General features: G+C 53.6%; 1 protein-coding gene and 1 long non-coding RNA gene across 2 annotated transcripts; both read right to left on the bottom strand.

The window, feature by feature from the left end:
• Window positions 1-210: 210 nt before the first annotated feature.
• Window positions 211-1,202, bottom strand: LOC117011524 (olfactory receptor 1D5-like). Its single transcript, XM_033086948.1, is given in 3 exon segments — window positions 211-553; window positions 908-1,183; window positions 1,185-1,202. Coding segments are annotated over 3 exon segments (573 nt in total). The 3' UTR covers window positions 211-274.
• Window positions 1,203-5,622: 4,420 nt separating this feature from the next.
• LOC117011525 lies at window positions 5,623-12,863 on the bottom strand. The gene is made up of 3 exons (XR_004421001.1): window positions 11,395-12,863; window positions 10,896-11,167; window positions 5,623-5,774 (listed from the first exon to the last, which is right to left on the bottom strand). It is a non-coding gene; the product is annotated as an uncharacterized LOC117011525 (long non-coding RNA).
• Between the last annotated feature and the right edge of the window lie 91 nt (window positions 12,864-12,954).

The following is a 12,954-nucleotide window of genomic DNA, read 5'->3' as shown; positions in this document are numbered from 1 at the left end:
CTCCAGAGAAGGGAATACAAGGGGCAGTTCTGGAGAAAATATTGCTGGGAGAGAGATCTTTTAATTCATTTAAAGCCATCAGCCCCTCATTGACATCGTCTGTGGCCACAGTGAAGGGAAATACAAAGAAAATTTTAAATGGCACAAACAGTGACATTTTTTCTGGTTAATACTAAAAAACTAAAACAAAGGAAAAAGCAAGCCACAATCAAACCAACAAGAAGTATCAAAGATGACTTTTATGACAAGTGATTTGGACAAGCTTGCCAGCAGTTTAATGTTTTTGTAACCATCCAGTCATCAGTGTCGACACTGCAGCCTTGAGTTCCTGGTTCCTCAGGCTGTAGATGAGGGAGTTCAGGGCTGGAGGCACCACCGAGTACAGAACTGACAGTGCCAGATCCAGGAATGGGGAAGAGATGGAGGGAGGCTTCAGGTGAGCAAATGCAGCAGTGCTGAGGAACAGGGAGAGCACAGCCAGGTGAGGGAGGCAGGTGGAAAAGCCTTTGTGCCGTCCCTGCTCAGAGGGGATCCTCAGCACAGCCCTGAAGATCTGCAGATAGGAGAAAACCATGAACACAAAACAACCAAGTAACAGGAAAGCACTAACCACAGTGAGCCCAAATTTCCTGAGGTAAGATTCGGAGCAGGAGAGTTTGAGGATGTGTGGGATTTCGCAGAAGAACTGGCCCAGGGCATTGCCCTGGCACAGGGGCAGGGAAAATGTATTGGTTGTGTGCAGCAGAGCATTGAGAAAGCCACTGGCCCAGGCAGCTGCTGCCATGTGGGCACAAGCTCTGCTGCCCAGGAGGGTCCCGTAGTGCAGGGGTTTGCAGATGGATGCATAGCGGTCATAGCTCATGATGGTCAGGAGGGAAAACTCTGCTGAAATGAAGAAGATAAACACCTGTGCAGCACATCCAGCATAGGAGATGTTCCTGGTGTCCCAGAGGGAATTGTGCATGGCTTTGGGCACAGTGGTGCAGATGGAGCCCAGGTCAGTGAGGGCCAGGTTGAGCAGGAAGAAGAACATGGGGGTGTGCAGGTGGTGGCCGCAGGCTACGGCGCTGATGATGAGGCCATTGCCCAGGAGGGCAGCCAGGGAGATGCCCAGGAAGAGGCAGAAGTGCAGGAGCTGCAGCTGCTGTGTGTCTGCCAGTGCCAGCAGGAAGAAGCGGCTGATGGGAGCTGCTGTTGGACATTGCTTCACTCTGGGCCTTGGGGACTGTTGAAAGAAGTCAATGACAAGCTGGGACCGACCTCCTAAATTCAATCCTATAGGAATTCTTTAGGAATTCCTTCAAAGCTACTTCTATTCATGTGGGGAAACTTCACTAAACATTTTTATTTTTGAGTTACGTTATTTGCTGCGGAGTTAATGCCTCATCTACAGCATCACTCCCAACCTGAGAAGGAAAACTGGGCTCCCTATGCCCCAGTGCAGTCAGACCAGTTGATCACATACAGGTGCCCTCTGATCATTACACCTCCCTCTATTTTGGGGTGTCTGAACATAAAACATGCCTGAAAAATACAGTGGACTTTTTGAAGATTCCAGCTAAAATGTAATTTTCTCTGAACCCTTGTCTCTTTCCCTGTGTATCCGGAAAGGAAAGGATGCCAAGGCTTCTCTTTCTGTCTGCTGCCCGCAGTTGTGCCTATTGGGAGCTCTTTCTCTCTATCCAAGCCTTGTCCCTGCCAGTGCTCCCAGAGCGCAGCCAAGTCCTGGGGGCTCAGCTCTGCCCTGCACACCCCTCCCAGCACAGAGCACTGCCCAGGGTAGAGGAGGGTGAGGAGGCACTTTGTGAGAGAGATCTGAGGCAGATCTGCTGATGCCCAGTGGGACAGTGCAGGAGTCTCAGTGACACAGACACACCTGACAGCCCCTTGCCCTTCCCTTCAAGAGAAAGCTGAGAGCAGCCCTGGCCATGCAGCACCATCTCCACAGCAGGAGGAATCTGCCCTGATGGGGGTGGCTCCTTCCACCTCCAGCTTCTCCCCACAGTCCATGGGGAGCTGCCAGGCAGGCTGAGAGCTGTCCCTGGCAGGTGGCACATGCCCTGGGCTGGCCAAGAGCCCTGAGGGCTGCAGGAGCTGCTCCGCAGGACAGCCCTGGGCATCCCTGGTTGCAGCCCCAGCTTCAGCCCTTGCAGACGTCCCTGGCAGCAGGAGCTGTCCTGCCCTGTTCCTTTGACAGTGCCCAGGGTAGTCCCACTCTGCAGCACATCCTCCTCCATCTCCCGTGCCTCAGAGAAACTGGGAGAGTTCTCCTGACACATCCCCCAGGCTCCAGGAGATCCCTCCAGGAGCACAGGGAACATTGCCCTGCACCCACACACTCACCATGTCCAGGGCTGTGAAGATGTTTCCCCAAGTGAAGTCTCAGCTCAATGTCTTCCCAGTGCTGATTGCCTTTAGCCTGTCTGTGCCTGGCTCCTGTCCCCTCAGTGCCTGCAGGCAGTGCCCTCAGCCTTTCTGGGCTAAGAGAGGAGCTGCTCATCAGCAGAAATGTCTTTTTGAAGCTCTTCTTGTTTGAGCTTGGGATCTCCTTCTGTGCCAGGAGACTGGCCCAGCTCAGCAGCACAGACACAGCACAAGGGCTTTAATGACCCTCTTGGGGCATTGTTCTGTTTGCAACAGACTGAGTCCCTGAGATTGTGCCCAAAAAACTTCTCAATACCTCAAAGCTGAATTGAAACTCCAAAATTTCTTGAAGTTTTAATGGGTCCCACTAAGGGACACGACTGAGAAAGTGTTCCCAGATTCCAGTCAGAGCAGGAAATTGGAGGCAGAGATGACAGGAAGGGACAAAGAGAAGCCAAGCCTTGGTGCCCTGGGGCACAGCAGGGCCTGTGCCACCAAGGGCTCTGAGGAGACACCTTGTCCTGAGGCACTGGGGCCTCCTGGCACAGCCCCAGCAGGGTTGGTCACTGTCACCCCTTGTCCTGCCCTCAGCATCCCTCCATATCCCAGTGGCCTCAGGGATCTGCTGGGACCAGTCCCTGGGGAGCCTTGGTCAGGAATGGCCCTGGGGGCTCCTTCATGGGTCCAGGGACTGCAGGTTTTTCCAAGGACTTTGAGTTTTGCTTTGCCTTGGGGTCTCTGAGAGCTTTGTGCAATCATGGTCTCCAATTATCTGCTTTAATTAGTCCCTTGAGAGCCTTTGTCAGTAACAACACTCAGTGGGGCTCATTAATGCTTCAAGTTACTTCTGTTTTCTAAGGTACTTTCCTTTTTCCTTTCTTCTCTGACTCTATGAGAGGTTTTTTGGCAATTCTGGCCTCCAGTTCTCTCCTCCAAGGAATCCATGAGGAGTCTGCATTGGGGATGGACCTCAGTAGGACCCATTAATGCTTTGAGACATTTTGGGTTTTTCTTCTGAACTGGACTCATGGAAAGGTTTGTGCAATCTCCTTTCAGGCCCTGAGGTTCCAGGGCTCAGCACCAAATGCACCACAGGGCTCACTGGGATCAAGCAAGTCCTGACAAACCATGGCTCTGCCTTGATTTCCCTCTGGTGCAGTGCAGTTCATGGGAAGGTTTTCAAATCCAGTTATGGAGAAATATTACGAGATCTTCTAATAAATACATATTGCTATTTTGAAGGCTGTCTTTTATTGCTTTTTCTGTTTAGAGCAGAGGTGATTGCAGCATTCTGTGATTGATATTGATGCAGGGTCTCTCCTCAGGAGGTCTGGTCTGCTCAGAGAAGCTGTACCTTGAGGTCTAACCCAGTGTGGACAACCTTGCTCCACATTCCCCAACCCCATCCTGTCTGTCCTCAGTCACTTGGGATGTGCTTTGCTTGGAGAACTGGCCAAGTGCACTCAGGCAAACAGGGGTTTTCCTGTGTTTTTGGAATCAATCTAAAGCTCCTAACTTTCCCCAAACAGACACACTCCTCATGTCTGTACCAGCCCAAGGTGTCACCAAGGAGGTTCCCCATCTCCAAGGCAGAACCCTGCAGGGCATGTTTGAGACCTTTGGACTTCTTGGTTCCCTGAGGCCTTGCAGTGTCACAAAGGCCCCTTGGTTCCAGGAGGTTCCGGACTGTCACAGTGGAGATTTGGGTCCATGGGGCCCCACAGTGTCACAGTGCTCTTTTTGGTTCCATGAGGTCTTGATCTGCCACAATGGATTTTTGGTTCCATGATGTTCTGTACTGTCAGCAATGGTCTCCGTAGTTCCAAAGTGTCTCAATGGACTCTTGGTTCCATACAGCCCTGCTGTGTCACAATGATCTCCTTGATGCCATGATTAGTACAAAAGCTTTGCATAAACACGGAGCCAGGTCATAGTCTCCTTGGATCTGCATCTTCCCAATGCACAATGGGTTCCTCAAGGTCCCATACTGTCACAATGGATTTTTGGTTCCATGAGACCAAACAGTGGTCCCTTGGTTCCATCAGGCCCCACACTTTCATCCCTTCCTTACGGCAAGGATGCTTCATCTTTCAGCTTCCTCTGGCTCTCCTGAGGGCCTTCTCTTCACAGACAGGGTCTAAAAGCAGAATAAAACAGAGGCATAAGGCATAGCCCAAAGGAAGCACTGGGCTGATCACTTTAACAACTACCCGTGCAGTGACATTTCCTGAGTGATCCTCAGCGCCCCGGGCTGCAAACAAACACCGCTCGGGGCGAGCACAAGATCCGCACCCAGCGCTGAGCAGCAGCTCCAGCCCAGCAGGGCCTTGGAGGAGGCGGGGGCGAGCCCCGGGCCGGGTTCCAAAGGGGCTTCGGGGCTGGGGGCAATGGCTCTGAGAGCCCTCCCCGCGTCCCCCTCGGCTCTGCGGCTCCACGGGGCCAGAGCAGGACCGAGTTCGGTCCGTGCTGCCACAGGGGCGCTGCCGAGGGCTTCCCGCCCGCCAGGCCCGGCCGGGGGCTGAGGGGAGGCCGCTGCCCGCTGCGCGCCTTGTCCGGACTGGAGAAGGGCTCGGGGCAGCGGCAGCGGCTCCTCTGCCCTGGGCGTTTGGCCTTCAGCCGCAGCAGCGCCGGTGGCTCCTCAGAGCTGGGCTTGGACCCGGGCTCCGCGGGGGCGGCCACGGCCGAGCGGGGCCCGCAACAACCGCGGGCCCGTCTGGGCGCCAAAGGGCGAGTGGCCGCTCGGCCCTGGGGCGGCGCTGAGGGAGCGGAGCCGCCATTGCTGCCGCCCTCAGGGGCTGTGAGGGGAGCGCGGCTCTGCCAGCCCCGCTCGGCTGGGGAGAGAGAATAGAGATAATAGAGAGAGGGGGAATAAAGAGAGGGGGGGATAGAGAGAGGGGGAATAGAGAGAGGGGCAATAAAGAGAGGGAATAGAGAGAGAGAATAGAGTGAGGGGGAATAGAGAGAGGGGGAATAGAGAGAGAATGGGGAGAATAAACAGAGTGGGAATAAAGAGAGAGGGAAAAGACAGAGAATAGTAAGAGAGCTAATAGAGAGGGGGAATAGAGGGAGGGGGAATAGAGACAGAGGGACTAGAGAGAGGGAATAAAGAGGGAATAGAGGGAGGGAATAGGGAATAGAGAGAGAGGGACTACAGAGAGAGGGAATAAAGAGAGGGAATAGAGAGAGAGGGAATAAAGACAGAGAGAATAAATACATAGATTAAAGATAGAGATAATAAAGAGACACATTCCTGCTAAACAGTGTCCATGCAGTTCCAAACGCCTTCGCACACCAGCTCTAGTGGCCGTGCTCTGGAGTGTCAACATCGCCACACGGCTGCCCCAGGGCAGAAATCCCCTGTGGAGATACCGGACTGGTGGTGTGAGATGGGATGCCACAGACACAGGTCTCTTTGAGATAAAGAAATGAGTTTTTGAGTCTCTTTGGCATGGAAAACTACTTCTGATGGCATTAGTCTGTTGCAGATGGGGTTCAAAAAGCATTATAAGTACTAGAAATAAATAACGAGAAATACATTGTTTCAAAATGCATAGACATAGCTATTGACAAAAGATTTAATGAAAACTATAGTATAAAAATCTTTCTTTTGCAGTTTACTGTTTTTCTAAGTTTTAAAATTTCTTGTTCTCTTTGACCTGTGTTATTTGCAGTCTTTGAAGCTAAAATGAGCAACATCGGGAAAAAAATCAACAGTTGGATACAAAGTTACGGCATAAATGTGATTCATAGCCTTTAGACACGTGTACACAGGTGCATCAAAGCCATCACTCCTTTTTGAGGCTGAATTGCAGCACACAAGTAACAAAATCAGATTTAGTCCAGATTTACTCCCTCCCATGCATCATTTATCAAGAATCTACTCTAAGTCCAGTGAGTGATAGAAGGCAGATCAAGTGTGCTTCTGGATAATCTATTTTCACTCAAATTTTCCAAGTCTTTACACTGGTTTGAAGTGCCTGTGTCCACTGTCTGAGCCATCCACAGTGAAAAGGACCAGCATGGCTGAACAGGAAAAGATACTTTTGCTCTCAGACCAGGGCACGTTAAGAAGGCAATGAGTCTTACACAAAGGAACCTCTATTATTAATTCCAAGAAAAAGCCATCCACCAATAGTAAAGATTTGTTTAATTCAGGGAAACAGTGCAGGTCACACACTTCTAGCAATACCACAGACTAAATTCACTGAATTTTGAGAAGAAACAGCCTTGATTCTAACACCCCTTTGGCCTATTGTTACTGCTGGCTCTGTTCCACACTTGTTGCCAAACTTCACTGCTGTGGGGATTGTTTCTCTTTGCTTTGCTGCCCCACACCAGCAGTCCCTGACTGACCCAGGAGAGAGCCCAACCTGCAGGTGGGACCACACCTGACGTCCTCAGAGCCTCTGCTCTGGGCTGGAGCCCTGCAGGGCAGCTCCACCAACAACAGCTCATTTTCCCATTGCCTGGGTCTCCTTTGGTACGGAAAAGAAAGAAATGAGAATTCCTGCCTTCTCCTCTCTCAGGGCTGCGTGAGCCATCCAACTTCCCTCCTGGTGCTCCCAGGGAGAGGAACCCTGGCCTGTGGACTGTCTGCTGTTGGATTTTGGGCAAGGGAGGAGGGAGACATTTGGCTGTCCCTGTAGACAGAAGAAATGGGTGAGCATTCAATCCCAAATTCTGATGTGGGATTTCTTTGTCATCCTCCCATGATTCCTCTTTGGTTTTTGGTTCTCTGAGACCTTGGGCTCCTGGTGTGGATGTGAGGCACAGACCGGCCCTTGGCTGCACAGCTCCAGTGCCTGGAGCTCAACCCAGGCTCAACCCAGGGACAGGCATGGAGCCCGTCTGCAGCAAAAACTCTGTCTTTGCTCTCTGTCTTCTCCTTGGGGCAGCTCCAGGATGCTCAGTTCTTCCCACTCATCTTCCTTCTGGGAGCCAGGGCTTGACCTGTGGAGGTCTTGGCTTGGCTTGGAGGTTCCCATATTCCCAATTCTCCTGTAACAGCTCTTTGTCACTGTCACCTCCCCAAGGGTACTGCACTGAGGCTCTGTCAGCATCCCCTGTGGACAAGTCATGGCCAGTGGAGTGTTCCTCTTGGAAAAGTAAGAGCAGGTTTGCAAAAGAGTTTTGTACTGGCAAAAGTAAATGACATTTTGAAACAATGAAAATTTCCGATTCCCATTAGGATGGCTACCTATTTTTCGGTGTTATAAAATGCCCCAACTAGAGAGTGTTGCTGTGTCTGCCATCAGGTGTGAGTTCCACAGGCATAGCTCTGTGCGTGAAGGCTTTGTGTCAGTGGCTATGGATCAGACCCCACAGCCGAAATCACTGAGCTTGTGCAGCCTCTGTGTGAGGATCCAGATCCTGCACCAGGGTCTGGAAAAGGTTGAGTGGTTCAACCATTCCTGTACCTGGGAGAAGCTGATCTGCACAGGAACCCTCTTGTTGCCTACGACAAAGTGGTCAAGGTGTTATCAGCTGCAGGGAGCAGCGCGGGTGTTCCAAGATGTGCCAGAGCCTCTGCAGGAAATCCTTCCTGTACCATCATGACAGGGGTGCGGTGTTGAGGAGATGAATCCCAACCTTCTTCCAGGCAAAGCTGGAAAAGCCTGTGCCCATCAGGATGCAGGGGAAGAGTTGCAGGTATTCCAGGTGAGAGCTGTCAGGGGGCACTGCCTGGGATGAGCCTGCAGAATTTCCCCTCCTCCACAGCAGGTCTCAGGCCACATTGTGCTCAGTGCAGTGGGGCTCTGCGGGCTGGCTGCTCACAAAGGTGTCAGAGCCACCTTGCCACACCCCAAACATCACCTCAGCTGCAAGGCTTTTCTTGCCTTTGCTCAGCTGGAATTTGCAGGAGCAGCTGCTGAGCTGAAACTCCAAATGCCAAAGGTAGAACTGAGGCAAAAGCAACCGAGCTGATCTCACCAGTTGGTGGAACCAGCAGGCACTTTTCTCCCATGTCTGGGTAGGAGCCAGTGCCAAGAGCCTGTGTGAGGCTGGACTTCTAATTCCACCTCAGCTCCTCCTTGTCATGCTGGAGGGAGCACAAGACGTTCTCACCCAGCTGCTCCTTAATGCAGATGCTCACCAGATCCACAGGGAACAGGAGCTCCTTTCTGGCTTCTGCCTGGCAGTGTCCAGCTCTGGGTGCAGGGTGTGCCCCAGGAGGATTTGGAGGTATCAGCACAGGCTAGAGCACACCCTGCTCATGGGGACTCCAACCTCCAAAGGCACTGCCCACCCCGATGGTTCCTTGTGGTGGCACCGGGTAGGAGCTGTTGGACAGGCTGTGTCCAAGGACAGGCCTGAAGCTGTCCCACAGCTCAGCTGTCACTGGGCCTCATTGCCTCCCTGTCCCTGCTCAGCAGCCTGGCAGGGGCCGCCCCATGGAGCTGCCCTTGGCACTGCATATCCCCAGAGCCCAGTGGCCCGGGAAGAGCCCTGAGCAATGAGGGAGGGACAGGATGTGCCTTGGCAGGGTCTGGGGCTCAGGCCTTGGCCCTTTGCATTCCTGAAACACATCCAGGTTTGCTCAGCTTCAGAGACACCTTTCCCTTGTTTGTCCCCACCTGTCATCACTGTTCCAGTGTTCTGCTCTGACTGGAACCTGGGGACACTTTCTCAGTTGTGTCCCTCAGTGGAATCCATTAAAACTTCAAGAAACTTTTGAGTTTCAATTTAACTTTGAGTTCTCGAGAATTTTTTTGAACAATCTCTCAGGGACTGAGTCTGATGTAAACAACATCAAATCCCCGAAAGGGTCATTAAAGTCCTTGTGCTGTGTCTGTGCTGCTGAGCTGGGCCGGGCTCCTGGCACAGAGGCAGCTCTTGGCAACCAAGAAGAGCTTCAAAAACACATTTCTGCTGAGGAGCAGCTCCTGTGCACAGCCCAGCAGGGCTGGGGCTCTGCCTGCAGCCACCCTGGGCACAGCACAGAGGCACAGAGAGCTTCAGTCAGTCGGGACTGGGAAGATGCTGAGAAGTGACAGGGGCAGAATCACTCCCACCCCACTCCCACAGGAAGCCTCTGGCTGCAGGATAATGCAGCTGCAGCTCCTGCAGTGATCTCCTAAAGCTGGAATATGCCACTGACAACAGATTCTGTAAGTACAGCTCAGAGTATCTCTGGTGTAGAGGAGAACAAGCTGAGAGCTTCAGCTCACTTCCAGAATATTTTCAAGATCAAGATTTTTATAAAGACTAGGAAAATTCCTGACATTGTTTCCCCTGTGCAATGGAAAGGATAAAATATTATAAAGCTATTCTTTTGACAAATGTCTGAGAGACATGAAATGTAGTTTTGTGTGCTTTGTGAGTCTACATCCTAAAGTGCTTTCAGGCACTCCTCTGCCCATGGACAGCACCAGCATCCCCTTTGCTGGCTCCATCAGGCTCAGTCTGACCTGTCCTTTCTTCCACCTGCAAACAGACCCTGCCCCCAGCCAATGCCCTGCAAACAGGCAGGTTCTGTAGGGCCAAGGAGAGTGCTCAGAGATTTGGGGTCTGTGAGTGCTGGCAGGGAGACATCAGGCACAGGGAAACACCTCCAGGAGGAAAATCTCCAGGAAGCAGAGAGAAGAGCAGGCAATGAGAGAAAACAAAACCCAGAAATGTTGTGTCAGGGAGAGTTTAGAGATCTCCACAGGGATCCCCTGCAGTGCAGCCCCTCCCTCTGAACAAGCCCCCTCTCTCCTGTCCCCCAGCCAAGCCTCTGCCCTCAGGGCCAGGGTTCCAAGGTGTGCAGCCCCTCCTGTGCAGGCAGAGCTGCAGCAGAGCCGTGGGGCAGCTCTGCAGCCCCAGGCCCAGTTCTCTCTGCAGAGCACAGGGCTGGGAGCAGCTGCCTGGCACTGGGGGCTCTGGAAGGGGGCACAGCTGGCTCAGGGAATGCTGTCAGTGCAGCCAGGGAAGGAGCTCCATTTCCCTTACTCCAATGCCATCACTGGCACACTTGGAAGACTCCCTGAGATTTCCTCCCAAGCTTTGAGCTTCCCTGCAGGATGCAAAGGTGTCCTGTAGCACCTTTGGGTTATCTAAAAGCCCCAGTACCGATGCTCTACCCAGAAACAGTACTGCTCCTGCTTATCCAGCAGCACCTCGATCCTGGCCCAGGTGTGCAAGCATTCCCATCGCTGCTGGTAACGATCCTGTCCCACTCTATCTCCTGATCCCAGATTTCATGCCCCTTCATCCAGCTGATCCCAATGGTGCTGGGGTGGAATCTGTACCCCATGCGGGACAATGTGAGAGTCCCATGTTCCATTTTTATGAACACACGAACATTGGGGGCCTGTGGGAATTGGATAATGTGAGATTATGGTGAGATCCATCCATGGACTTCCTATGGGAATGGGATGGGGGTGAGATCCATCCATGGAATTGCCATTGGAATGGAGAGATGATGAGATACTCTTACGAAATCCCCTTGGAATGATGTGATCCACAGACAGAATTCCCATGGGAATTCGCATGTTTCCAAATTTTGTGCTCCAAACCCCACATTCCCATGGGAATTCTGTCCCACTCACCTTTGTGCCTCCCATCTGTATCCAGTATAATTCCAGAGCCATTCCACACAGGTCTGTCCCAGGTCATGCAAATGAGCCTTGTACCCTTTGGATTTCCAGTTTCTGGATTTGGATTTCTGGGTGATCTGGGCGGCGCCCTTGGCCACCACAAAGCTCCTGGTCTCCAGGGTGAAGGAGAGGAATTCCCACAAATTGTTCCGGACCAGAGGGTTCTGCAGATGCTCTCATCGGACAGGAGGTCACAGCCAGAAAGTGGCTGCAGCCTGTGGGGACTTGGAAAGGGGAATGGACCCATGGTTTCATGTCCCAGCCCAACAGAGCCCCAGGAATCTCATGCCCAGCCCTGTGAAGCTTCACACATCCCAGCCCAGCCCTATGGATCCCATTCTACCTGACAGACCCCATGCCATGGAACACCCTGGCTCCCCCCACTCACCTCCACCCTGATTGCACCCCCCTCCATCATCTCCAGGTTCCCAGCAGCCACACACTGGTTCACCTTGTTGATCCAGGTCATGCTATCCCAATATCTTGGCTCAGTTCCAGCAGCCATGCCTGGCATGTGTGGCTCCGTCCCTCCCTGCTTGCTGTCACAGTGCTCGAAGGTGTCCCATCCAGATCCCTGTGGACACACATTGGGATGGGCTCCAACAGCAGCACTCACAGGTAACGCAGGGAGTGGAGAACTGGGGAGACACAGAGGTGTTTGGGAGGCCTGGGGGGACCCATGATGAGAGGCTGATGGACCATGGGGAGCTCACAGAGAGAGTAAAGTGAGAAGTGGGAGAGCTGGGAAAGCCAGGAAGAGGGTTTGGGGATCCCAGGGTCAAGAAAAGGAGAGTTGTGGGGAGACCCAAGATGGGAAGGAAGGAGGGTCCTGGGAATCCTTACTGTTGAGGAACAGAGAGGGCTGGGAAAGGCAAGAATGGAGGTCCAGGGTCCAAAGAAAAGGGGGGATCTGGAGGCTGGGTAAAGTGAGATGCCTGGGAAAAAGGCATCTCTGTTGGGTGCGGGGGACTGGTGCAGGAAAAGGGGGCACAAAGGGGGCCCTGTGCCAAGAAATGGGGCTTCAGTGGGGTCCTGGTGCCAGGGAAGGGGGATTAAGAGGTTCAAGGGGGTCCCAGGGTCAAGGAAAGGGGACTTGGAGAGGTGGGATGGGGGATCCAGCATCTCTGTGCACAGGAAAGGAGGCTTCAGGAGCTCCCAGTGTCAGGGAGAGGCAGGTCACAGGGTGGAGACCATGGGATCCTCAGGGGCCCTCAGCACTGCGGAAGATTGGGATTGGGGTTGGCAAAGCCAGAAATGGAGCTCCTCGAGGTCCCAGGGCCAAGGAAAAGGGGAGGTCTGGGGACTGGGAGAGGTGGGATGGCTGGCAGTCGGGGTGCAGGGGGGTCCTGGTGCCAGATAAAGGGGTGCAGGGAGGCACCCATGCACGGAACTCGAGGCACTAGAAAAGGTGGGATGTGGGTTCCAGGAGTCACTGTGCTCAGGAAAGGAGGGTCGCAGGAGTCCACAAGCTCAAGGAAAGGAGAAGGGGGTGTCACAAGGTGGGGAGACCCGGGATGGTCGGCAATGGGGATTCTGGGGTTCCCCAGTGTTGCAGAAGGGGGTGGTGGGGGCTGCGAAAGGTAGAAATGGGGATCCAGAGAGACTCTTGAGGTCAAGGAAAACGGAGGGGGCTGGGAGAGACAAGATGTCTGGGACGAGATTGGGCAGGAAGATGGGCTATGGGGGGGATTCCGCTGCCGGATAAGGGGCCGTGTGCTGGGGAAGAAGTTGCAGCGGGTGTCCAGTGGCCAGGACTGGGGATTGACAGAGATCCAGGTGCCAGGCTGAGGGGGGTCCTGGTGCCGGAGAAGACGATGAAGGAAGATCTCAGTGCCCAGGAATGGAGGCTGAGGGGAATTCCGGTGCAGGGAACGGAGGTTCAGGGTCCCGGGGCCGGCCCCCGCCGGCGCCATGGCGCTGCTCCGCGGCGCCAGCCCCGCCCCCAGGGCCGGCCCCGGCCCCGCGATTGGCTCCGCTCGTTCGTGTCCGCCAATGGCAGCCTGCGCTGCCC

This window comes from Catharus ustulatus, unplaced genomic scaffold (genome assembly GCF_009819885.2).
Source record: "Catharus ustulatus isolate bCatUst1 unplaced genomic scaffold, bCatUst1.pri.v2 scaffold_75_arrow_ctg1, whole genome shotgun sequence".
Lineage (NCBI taxonomy): Eukaryota > Metazoa > Chordata > Aves > Passeriformes > Turdidae > Catharus > Catharus ustulatus.
Note: the sequence above shows the minus strand (reverse complement) of the source record. Positions and strands in the feature narration are given on the sequence as shown.